The sequence below is a fragment of the Nanorana parkeri genome, unplaced genomic scaffold, assembly GCF_000935625.1.
Source record: "Nanorana parkeri isolate BGI_ZX_2015 unplaced genomic scaffold, ASM93562v1 scaffold180, whole genome shotgun sequence".
Taxonomy (NCBI): domain Eukaryota; kingdom Metazoa; phylum Chordata; class Amphibia; order Anura; family Dicroglossidae; genus Nanorana; species Nanorana parkeri.
This window is the reverse complement of record NW_017306448.1, coordinates 400,542-412,414: the sequence shown is the minus strand read 5'-3', so window position 1 is coordinate 412,414 and position 11,873 is coordinate 400,542. Positions and strand designations below refer to the sequence as shown.

General features: G+C 44.0%; 1 protein-coding gene across 2 annotated transcripts in view; it reads right to left on the bottom strand.

Annotated features, from left to right (window-relative positions):
• GRK4 (G protein-coupled receptor kinase 4) overlaps window positions 1–11,655 on the bottom strand; it is a 197,322-nt gene extending 185,667 nt beyond the window's left edge. The window contains exon 1 of one of the 2 annotated variants that reach the window (XM_018554987.1): window positions 11,332–11,655. In XM_018554987.1, coding sequence (XP_018410489.1) covers window positions 11,332–11,389 — 58 coding nt within the window. In that variant the 5' untranslated portion in view covers window positions 11,390–11,655. The remainder of the gene's footprint in view (window positions 1–11,331) is intronic. The other variant, XM_018554985.1, reaches the window with a different exon arrangement.
• Between the last annotated feature and the right edge of the window lie 218 nt (window positions 11,656–11,873).

Here is an 11,873-nt window from a genome sequence, read left to right as displayed (position 1 = left end):
CATGGAATTTCCCCCCACTTTCACATCAGAGTCCCACCCCCCTTCACATCAGAACCTCCCTTCAACATCAGAGCCAACCCTTTCACAACCGAGTCCCCCTCTTTCATATTAGAAGACCCCCTTTGCAAAAAATGTAAAGGCACCTCAGATGATGCCAGAAGGTGCTCTCTCTTTCACATCAGAGTCCCCCTCCACAGAGTTTTGAGGCTTCACATATCCGATATGTTTTTACTCGATACAACCTCCTCTTTTATTTGGTATACAAAATAGGGATTAAATGGTGTCTGTGGGAACTAACATTCATTTTATTTAGTTTTTACTGAAAATAAAGATTTCATAAACAGTTGTGCAAATATCGTGCAACATAAAAAATTGCATCTATAGGGCCTCTGCTTTCAGAAAAATTATAATCTTTTTGGGGGTTTTAGCCTTGGACTATAAAATGCAGACTAAGCTGGCCATACACTACGGGAATTTCAGCCGATTCTTGATGAACCTTCAAAAATTTGCATAGCAGGTGGCCCTGTCGGTACCCTTTCGCCCGGCATCGCTCGATTACAAGATCAATGGAGCCAGTTTGAAAATCTTCGGCCAAAGGGTGCTTGCAGCTGATCAGCGGCCGCTGTCAGAATACAATGCAAACATGGCAGACAAAACGTGCATCACTTTTGTTTGCCCGATGAAGGGACCGGACAGGTTCCGAAACGTTGCCACGCATGGTGATATGACCTGCAAAAATGAATAAAAGGATTTCGTTTTGAAGAAAATTTGGAGTGCTGGTGACCATTTTTCTGTTTTGAAAACGTGCATCTAGGCGCATGCATTAATGTGCAACAAATGTGTGAACACATGCAGTCAAAAAAACATGTGAAGCTCGCAGCTCGAACCCCTCCATGACCTTCTTTGCCGTGCACTGGGGAAGCCCATTGAAAGGCAAAACGCCAATTCCCCCTGCGCAGCAAATGTGAACATGGCCTAATGAGGGTTATGTTTGTTTTGCAATACTGAAGTGAATGTGCACTGTGTAAAGCACTTCGTAAATTGCCAGCGCAATATAAATACCTGTAATAAATAAATACTTTTTTTTAGCAGTAAGATGTCCGGCTTTCTGCAATTGTGTATTAAATCAAGTTCAAATTCATCTTCTTCCTGACAGCGGCCCTAACAATTCATGACATGCTTACCCGTCAGAATGGTAAATTGCCAAATGTTAATAGGCTGGAACACAACATTATTTGTGGGAATCTCGAACACGAGATTTCTAATAAATAATGGGACATCAGTCACACCAAAAATAATACTGAACACAATGTCAGTAAGTTCAACATGACACTGCTGAAATATTCTACAACCTTCATCATAGGAAAAAAGAAACACAGATGCTGCATCCCATTCTGCGTCTTTTACAGCATTATTTATTACTCAAACAGCCCTGTTCAGGTAGTCGTTCTTATTCCTAAGCACTATATTTTAAGTACAGTAGCCTAAAGCAACGAGTCTGAATCTTGTACTTGGGACCAGGGAGAGCGCAGTCTCCAGCAACTGTTCATCTACTAGCTTGGAGAAAGGAGGAGGAGCAGGGAATATGGCAGACTCTTGCCTTGCCATGCCTGTGTGTTTGTGGAGACACACACAGCTAACTAGCAAGTGCAAGGTGGCTCCATAGGACCCTGCAAGGGAAAGGATACATCCTAAACCAGGATATCAGGGCCAGTGCTCAGGGGACCAGCTGATTCTGCAGTCCTATGGAGGGGAGCACTATGCAAAAAAAAAACAAAAAAAAACGTTGGTTTGCAGATACAAAAAAAAGGGAGGATAGGCCTAAGCTTGCATAGGAGCAGAGATTACAGAGGTGGTAATGTCCACCACCATCGAAAAAGCTATCGGCGGTGCATTACTTTTCCGAGGCCAGTGGAGCAGCAGCTGCCAAAGGCAACATGCTTATATTTTTTGTTGCACTGTAACGCAAAGCATCGCAATGCATGCAGCAATGTTCAGCTGCCGTGCCAACATTGCACCAGGGGACTGGGGGCGGTAAAGCCACAGATCAACCGCTTGGTTTAACTACCCGCGTGAACAAGGCCTAAACAGGCTACTAGCAGCCTTTCAACACGTTTTAGGTAGAACTGCTGTTAGCAGCAGCGCATTAGCCACAAAACAGCAAAACCACCTGAGCACCACATATGCAGCAGGGAAACCACGCCGTCAGCACGGTATTAATTGTAAAACGTCAGTTCACTTTAAAAATGTGTAAGGCTAGAAGTGTAAACCCCCCACAAGCACAACAGTGACTTAGCGGTTAGCATAGTATCCTTGAAGCACTCAACCCTGAGAAACTCGCACCAAGGACTTTAGGCTCAGTTTACTAAAACAGACAAGTTATTTGAACGTTTATTCCCCGAAAACGTGTCATTCACAAGCACAAATCGCACTCTGCTCTGGAATCATTACATCTTGGCATGAAATGGACCTGAAACTCTTGAAAGCAGTATTGTCTTCAATAAACTTTATTTCATTTCATTGAAACTCACAGTTATCACCAACCAGCGACATCCTGAGTGATAATCATTGTGAATTGGCTTTTACACTTTAAATATTTAAAAAAAAATCTATTTAAAGGATTTGTAAAGTCCCAGCATATCCCCTACTGTTATAACATCGGCATTGTAATAGGAATACATACTGGAGTTGTTGATAATGCCATCAAAGCTTACGTGAAAAATCCCTTTTATGTAGCGAGTGCTGCCTTCCGTCTGCCCATCACTTCCATCAACTTCCTGGGTTCCCAGTGTGCTTTTTGTGTCTTTTTCCCTGCTGCTTGAGGTGATGCAATCTCAATTCTCACTACACATCCCATCATGCATTGCTTCAAGCAAGCAATGATAATGTTACATTGTTCAGACATTGAGACTTAATTTGGACGTCACGCTATGTGACTTGTGACATAAGTAAGTGCATATTCACAGGGCTGAGTGAAATTGTGTCAGTACATTGAGGAAGTACATCCTATGGGCATCTTCAATAAGTAACTTCCAGATCAGGGGTGCCCACAATTTTTTGTGTTGGGATCTACTTTTCAAATGACGAGCTACATGAGATCTATCTATAATAAGCAAGGTTCCCCGAAAAAAACGGAATCCCAAAATAGGAGCTGTCTATAATAATCAAACAGGTAATGATAATGTAACAAATTTTAATGAGAATTAATAATAAAGTAGAAAAACATATAAATACACCTACTGACAAAGAACATCTAAAATCAATTAAAATGACAAACAAGTCCTCCCTGATATAGCCCTGTGTTGATTGATATAGATGAGAATCTAGTGACCGTTAATGGTGGTCACTAAGAGTCACTGATATTGGACACAAGCGCTGTGTTAGGCAAGCAAATACTCAGTATCAAAGAAGAGAAAAAGAAGGAATTACTCACTTCTGATGTGGTTTAGGTGGTAAGACGGTTCCTAACAAAAAAAGACTTCAAGCATGCATGAGGTAATGGTCACAATGGCTGTCCCGGACTGCTGGTCCCCGGTTTCAGCAACTTTATTTTCCTGTATGTTGGTATAATTGCTGCGAGGTCTGCTGTGGATCCTCCAAGTCGGCTCCTGCCTATGTAGTTGTATTCAGACCTGTGTTTGATAGTAAAGCTGGAAAGTTGTATTCCATATGTGCGGCCGCACTAACGAATGCAGGTGAATAAAGATCCACGAGGAGTGTAGCTTTCTCTTAATGGGTCCAGTCAGCATGGATTTAGCCAAAGAAAAGTGAGCAGATAGTATTCAGAGTAAAGGTAGTACTGTCAGATCCACCATGATTTGGTTGGTTTGCTTTGCCATCAGTGTCCCCGAAGGGATTCCGTATATCCAGCAGAGTCTGCAGAGTAAAATCATGGGCACAAAGGGAGGGCTGTATACACGTTTAACCCTAACGTTTCACCCCTGTACACCGGGGCTCCCTCTGAGGAAGCCCCGGTGTACAGGGGCTTCACCGGGGCTCCCTCTGAGGAAGCCCCGGTGTACCCTCTGAGGAAGCCCCGGTGTACAGGGGTGATCCCTCCTGAATTCCCCCCTGTTGCTTGTAAGACCCATGACAATTGGATCTTCTACATCACTGATGGCTTAATACTGGTGCAGATAGGTTGCCTGTCTATAAGCAATGAGGCGAGAGTCTTTTGCTTTCACCCACTAGTACAGTAGAGAAGGGTCACACCAGGGTCCGTGGTTTGTGGGAAAAGTCCACGGAAATGGTAAAATTATGGTAAGCTGTGACTTGTGGTTTCTTGGTTTCTGGAGATCCACAGGTTGTCAGTATTTAACCTTCAGGAGGGCATTATACAGTACAAAGAGGTGATTGTTTGGGTTCTCTTGTCTAAATGGGTTTGGTTTCTCGATTGCTCTGCTTAGGATTCCAGGTGTAGTCCACTTCTGGGACGTTCCGCTGGCCCTTGCATTTTCATGGATTGGAAACCTTACGGTCAGCTTTTATTTACTTATTCATCAGCTCCTACACATTCCATAAAGCTGTAAAGTGAGCAGCAAACTACTTATGTCGGTCCATGGAGGAACTTGGTCTAATGTTCTAATTAAGGTCTCATTCATACTTGCAGAACACACCCTATTGAGGCCAAAGTAAGAGGCTCTCTGCGTAACCAGCCACCTCTGATACTAAGGCCCCTTTCAGACGTGTGGTCCGATGAGGTCCATCTGTCAGTTTTTCAGGCAGAAGAGTTTGGATGCCCAAATGTAGGTCTATGGGCAGCCGGATTTAAACGGACGATCGGAAGGGGCACCCTCCAAAGCCGATAGGAATAGGAACCATGCCAGTTTCACTTGATGGAGCTGGGAGCAGCACAACATGACAATATCACATAATTTCTGGAAACCGAGGGCCAGCTCAGACACCCGCTGGAGTGTTCCAACTTATTAGCACGGCAGGATCGCTCTGGAGCCTCTACCCGTAGCTTTGCTCTGGCATGAGTCATGGATGAACAAACCTCAGCCTAAAGATCTTTCGTTTTCGGCTTGTAATTGGTTGTTCTTGGCACGAGCGATTCAACACCAAATCCAGCCCACACATTTTTTTTGGCACGTGTTCTACACTTATGACAACAACAAAAAAAGTAACAGTCACTTACTGACCTTATACATAACCCTCAGAGACCTTCATACTGTCAAGAGATTATCAAGGCAATAGATGTCACGTGATCACAGCTTTGGCTTACATTTTCGGTGATGAAAAAAACCTGCACTGAAGTCTGTGCACCAGAAAAAAATGATCCCCTTCGTACACACATATAACGTGTGTCCATATAAAGCTGTGTTATTATTGCAATTGAAAACGCACAAATGCCATTCACTTTTTTTTTTTTTAAAAGCTTAGCTCCAGGCACAAAAATTTACTCAGATATCATATAAAAGTAGTGGTGATGTCATCACTGGGTACATAGCCTGTGCAGGGAGCAGAGGTGTGGGAGAAGCCCAGCATCTCCACCCACTACAGGGTGCCTACAGAAAGCTACAGAGGGGGTGGAGCCAAGACCAGTCACCCTGCACCAGAAGATAGAGCAGCACAGGCCGGTCTTTATTACAGGAAGCTCCTACACAGAGGAAAAGTTTCACACTGGATGACTGCACAGATGTGGAAGAAATACACAAGGCACAGCATGGTTCAAGGAAGAATACACATGACTCTTTTATATTGACAATATTTGCTTATCCCGGAGTTCAGCTTTGAAGAGAGTCTTTTCCCATGCCCATTTAGGGACATCTATGTGCTTCCAATTTTGACCCTTCTCTAAATCATAAACCTAAAAACAAAAATGGAACATATGGCAGCTGACCAGTTCTTAGATGTCATGGCTGCATTGGTTTCCTATTTTCAGGCTTTTCCTATTCCTTTTTTTATTCTACACTCATTTATTATATGTAACAGCGTCGTCACCAGAGCCGGATTTACTCTCTCTCTGCTGCCCCAAGGCCAATGCACCCTTTATTATTTTTTTACTTTATCACTTTTTTATTTATTTTTTATTTATCGGATTATTTTTTACATTTTTATCAAATTTTGTTTCCTTTTTTTCACTTAACTTTATTGCTATCACACAGGAGTAGGAACTCTGCAATAAATGCCTGAGGGCCCGTTTGCCCCATCCAGTGCGTCCCATCCAGTGCGTTCATCTCACAGTCCCGTGGCATGAACGCACCGGGCCACTTAATCAGGCCCTTCCCAAGTTTTGCAGCCGGAGGGGGGCGTGGCACTGCCATTTATTTCAAATAGCACTACAAAACACGCCTCCCGCCTATAGTGCGAACGTCCACGCCAGAACGTGTGGTACCGCAATGCCCTGCGTTCCAGTGCGGTTGCAAAATATAGTGCATACACTGTATTTTTTGCAATCGCTCTTCAAGGTAACTCCTCCCCCAAGAGAAGAAGTCCGGCTCCTCCAACGGTGAATGAACCCCTTTCGTATTGGGAGAGATAGAAAGAACTGCAGGAGGGAAACAAAAATCTTTTCACCAAAGCCTTGAAGATATAGGATGCCAGCGGGTGAGTCAACTGACCAATGTCCAGACAAAAGTTAAATATTGCTTTAGGGTCCCCCTAAACTAATGCTTTCAATTAAATTGATAATGATATGGAGCTGACATGTAAAAATAATGATGTGATAAACAATAATACAGCGCGGCACACTTCTGCTAGAAAAAGCTGCAAACGACTCATAAAAACAATCTTCCCACTTACATTATAGAGATCTTATAACTCGTTTTCCAGGGAACACACACACAGTGGGCTGTTCTTGTCGTCATTGGCGTCATATTCACATCATGGGGTCAATTTATCAATTTTTTTACCCAACATTTACCCAAGATTCACTCATTTTTCACATACGATTTCATTAAGAAATATGTGACTCTTGGGTGAAATCATTGATAAATAGCCCCCAGTATTTCTGTTATTGCATCACACCAGGGAAAAGCAACTCACGGCACTCCAGCTGTTGTGGAACTACAAGTCCCACAAGCCATTGCAAGACCAAAGGCATAACTCACAGATGCAGACGCATGGTGGGATCTGTAGTTTCAGCACCGCTGGAGTGCTGAGGCTGTCTAGACCATACACATTGTGTAGATTATGAGTGTAGGCTCATTGTAAATAAGTTGCACTCATGTTCACTCTGAAAACCCAGTCAGGTGCTAGCACTTGAGTCCCCTCTTATAACAGTCCCCAGATATCCTAAGGACTCTATGTGCAGAGGACTCTGATGCAAGGGCGGACTCGGATGCAAGGGCGGACCATGGTGTAAGGGGGGACCCTGATGTAAGGGTGCCCAAGACTCAGTACCCAGATTCCCTCCTTACATCAGACTCCCCAGAGTTCCCTTATTAGTCCCTTGCAGAAAGTATCTTACTCAGCGGGGTGGCCAGCTGACTGAGGGGGGCGGGCAGCAGGCACATATGCCCAGTTGAATGCTGTACTGTACTGGGACTGGAGAGGCAGCACATCATTGGTTGGTTGCTAGGATGCTGGGTGGCCCTAGCAACCAATCATCAGCAGGGTCATTCAACCCACTGTAAACATTCAACTACCTGGCTGCTGGGGGTTGGTTGCTAGGACATCAGGTGGCCTTAGCAACTAACAGGCCCCAGGGGGGATGAATAATTACATCAGTAGTGTCATTGCCGATGCCATTATTCAACCCCCCGCTGCTGCCAGTTAGTTGCTAAGACTGCCTGGTGTCCTAGCAACTAACCGGCAGCAGTGTACTTTGAATAATGACAGCGGCAATTGCTGTCTCTGCTATCGCTGACCCTTAGAGCAGCGCCCCACCCCCCCTTCAACTATCGCCCAGGTATTGCGACATGCCCTAAATACGCCATTGCCGTCCGCTGGAACGCAACAATTAAGAGGACAGGCTAATGTGAACAGGCCCTTAGTAAATCAACCTAACTTGATTTCAATCAGTCAGACATGACTGATAGACTTGCATTGAGATAGTGAACAGCAAGCCACAACCACTATGCAGCATAACTATGCAGGCAACGCAACCTGAAAATGTAATGAGCAAACATGACTGCCCGATGTACAGATACGGAGAAAGGCGGGCTGTGACCCGCCAAAATGTTGGTTTATTAAACCTACTCTTTAAGCCTTTACTCCTGTTGAAGACCTCTGGGTGCCTACCGAACTTTTGCTATATTGTACATTAAAGGGTAATTCCACTTTCCCAGGTGAATTCCACACCCTGTACTGCCGTGCAGAGCAGCCCCGTGCTGTGGATTTTGAAATTTTGGCACCTGCCCGCGCTGACCAATGAGAAGCGCTTCTTAGGCTCCGTTCACACTGAGCGATTTATCGCGCGGTAATCGCTCTCCAATGCTTGGCAATGGGGCAAAGGGTCCTGCTGTCGCGGGTCGTGCGTCGCTACAGCAGGACCCTTTTTGGAGCGGATTTTGCCGCGATTCTAGCTTGCTCAATGCAAGCATTTGCACGATATCGCGCAAAATACAAATCGCGTGACAAACGCGCGATTTGTGAATCGCGCAGTGTGAATGGGGCCTTAGGGCTCGCCATTTGCGAGCAAAATTCATAATCTAGAGCGCAGGGCTGCGCTACACGGCAGTACAGGGTATGGATAGTACACCGGCAGAAGGGAGGAAGCGTTAGCCCAAAGGCAAGTATAGCTAGGGGCGAGGGGGGGCCAGATTGCAGGTGGCAATTCCATTTTCACAACTTCACCCGGGAAATTAGAATTACCATTTAACCTAATTACATTGGCACATCCTACAAGAAGGAAAGAAAAAAACAACTTTCTCCTTGTCATACACTGTTTATACATGAAAACATGCACTAATATTATTATTAATAATGAAAATAATAATAATATATTCTTGTACATATCCTTCATTTAACTCCATATCTTCACATAAAACATGAACTCATCAGAACAGCTGAACGTCACCTAAAAGAGCTCCTCGCTTTCTGAACCCTCCTATGGAACGGTGCTCAGAGATTCCGTTTACCATCAGCACAGAAAATTGACCTCCCACAGTCAAAAAAAAACAAACACAAAAAGACCAAACCGTCTCATCAGGTTCACCGCTTCAATAAAATCCATTACTACAACTCACACATTTGACGTTAAAGCCATCATGTGGTTAATTAACACTTTAAAGCGAAGTTCCGCTGTTTTATTTTTTTTCATACAAAGTTACAAAATGATTTTTGCAGTTTGAGATAAAGGGTGTATTATATCTCTAGGATGACAAGTCTTGTGTTAGACTCATACACATTGCATGGGACAGTCTGAATACTCCCCAAAGTTGATGAACTCTATGCGGAAGATTTTATAACACAGAGGAAAGGGAATTCCTAGAAGCCCACAGCGACAAGACTGCAGAAAACTGCGCTCAGATGCCTAAGCTGGCAATTAATTTGCAGAAGGGCACTGTATTCACTTTCAATGTCATTACTGAACACACCCTTTTAGATTGTAAGCCCTCAGGGGCAGGGCCATCCTGACCATCTTGTCTTGAATTGTGATTGTAATGTCTTCCTTATATTGTAAAGTTCTGCGCAAACTGTTGGCGTTACTTTCACTTGATGAGTAACTTAATTTTCCAGACAAATGTGATACTAGAAGACGGCGTTACAAAAACAAGAAACTGCGTTACTTCTGTTTATCTTCTATCATGCTTATCAGACTGCACAGGTTTAACGTAAGCCTGTCATGGAAAAGATATGGGGGCTCCCATTGCTGACATTCTTCTATATATGCTGGTTGGCTGTATTGAGTAGAGACCCACTAAAGACTGGAAGTAAGAAGATAAAGTCTTATACTGGGTCAGAGACTGAAGGTATCAAAGCCAGCGAGTCGGCATGGCAGCCAGTCACCTAGCATTTTGGCCACATCAGCAATGGCCGCCTTACGACAGGTTTCATTTAGGGTTCATTCAGACGAGAATCTGCCATTCATGGCAGCAGAGAAGCTAGCCCCATGCACGTGTTGTGCGCATACAGCCGCATTTTGTATACGCACCCGAACGCATCTGGTGTGAACAAGCCCCCTATGCAGCCAGTACTGCTGCGGCCAGTTGCAGAGTTTAGCCTATTCACCCCGTGTGAATAAGCCTGTCATGTCTCGAGGTGCTAGTAGATTTATTAACAGGTATAAGAGGATGGTACATATCGACACAGCAGTCCAGGAGTCTACGGTTCCCTAATGACAAGGACAATTCTAACATCGTCCCACAAACTCAGCAGAAGTAGAAAGCAGACTGGAGCTGGAGAAATTCTAAATACGAGAATATACAAACATCTATTTTATTATCCTGGCCAACAGTATGTTTTGTTACAGTTCAAGCTGAATAGAACAGACACTCTGAAGTCAACACACATCCAATCATCACACCATCAGGAGTCGAAAATTAAAACGTAAACTTGTGTTTCACTTTAATGAACATCTTGTCTTGTGTTGTAACTGTATTGTTTCCTTGTGTATTGTAAAGCACTGTGCAAACTGTTTGCACTCTATAAATCCTGAATAATAATAATAATAATAATAATAATTAATAATAATAAATGTAAATAATGCCAAATAAACCCAATAATAAGCAAGCCATATAAATCCTGTATAATAATTAATAAGCAAGCAAGCCAAATACATCCTGTATACTAATAGTAATAATAATAATAATACTAATAACAAGCAGCAAGCCATATAAGTCCTGTATAATAACAATAATATAATAATAAAAGCTAGCTATATACAGTCATGCAGCTTTCTGCACAACTCCGCAACAACCAAAACTATTTGACAAGGTTGGCGACTACGGTATGTAGCTTGCACCGTACACCCCCCAACGATCTGTACAAGAGAACCCCCCTCCCATTGCTAAACAAACAGCCGATCTTCAAAAAGTACAATGCAACAAAAGTTACTAGTTGCTGCCTTTGATGCATACAACAAATACACTGTGTTATTATATGCAAATACAATCATGGAGGTTGTGCAGCAGCCAGCAGATCTTCTTATACTAGAATGTGACCATGAGCTTCCTGCATTGCCCATATGTTGTGTGACACCACAGGGGGGTTATTGATGAGCTGGCCTGTGCAGGGGGTGATCAGCTCCCCTTTATTGGACTGTCAGTTCAATAGACCCCTTTGCTGTGCCTTCCCTACAGCAAGCTGCAATGAGCCAAAAAAATAGGGGTAAATCCCACATCCCCTATACACATACCATGCATGCCTCTCAATCATGCAAGCTTCCTACCCTTTGAATGTGTGTGCATGAACCAGCCTCTGCTCCCCACCCACTATCCCTCTTACCTTCTCTGGCTTTCAGCAACACTGTGTTGGCCACAATGTTCTCAATCTCCATGATCATGAATCAGTGCAGTAAAAATCACACATCTCTGGCTGCAGAGCCAGCTGATCCTCTTATGCTTCCTTGACAGCCAGCAGCACCTGCCCTCTTGTTGCATAGATCCTGTGTATGGGCAGCCTCATCTCCAGCACATTGTGTGTAAAGCAGGCAGGCTCCTAGCATTGGATACACAGTGTGAGTGTGTATGTGTGTGTGTGCTCTGCCTCTCTGGGCTCCTTCCTTCCTGTTTTGCTCTCAGTGCTGCCTATAGTGAGGCGGGGACAGGCTGACAGCCCTCCCAGAATCAGAATGAACCTTCTTCTCTGTGTACAGGCAGCTGTGCCTTCACCTAGCCCACATTTGTCAATGGTGCATTCAGCCAACCTGTATCTGCTGCCAGTCCAGGACACTGGTGTGCGTCGTTCTGCAGCGGCACAAAGGACTATGGCCATTGTTTCATTTCGGGGCTGCATGCGCAGCTTTTTCATCGAAGATCTTCTGCACT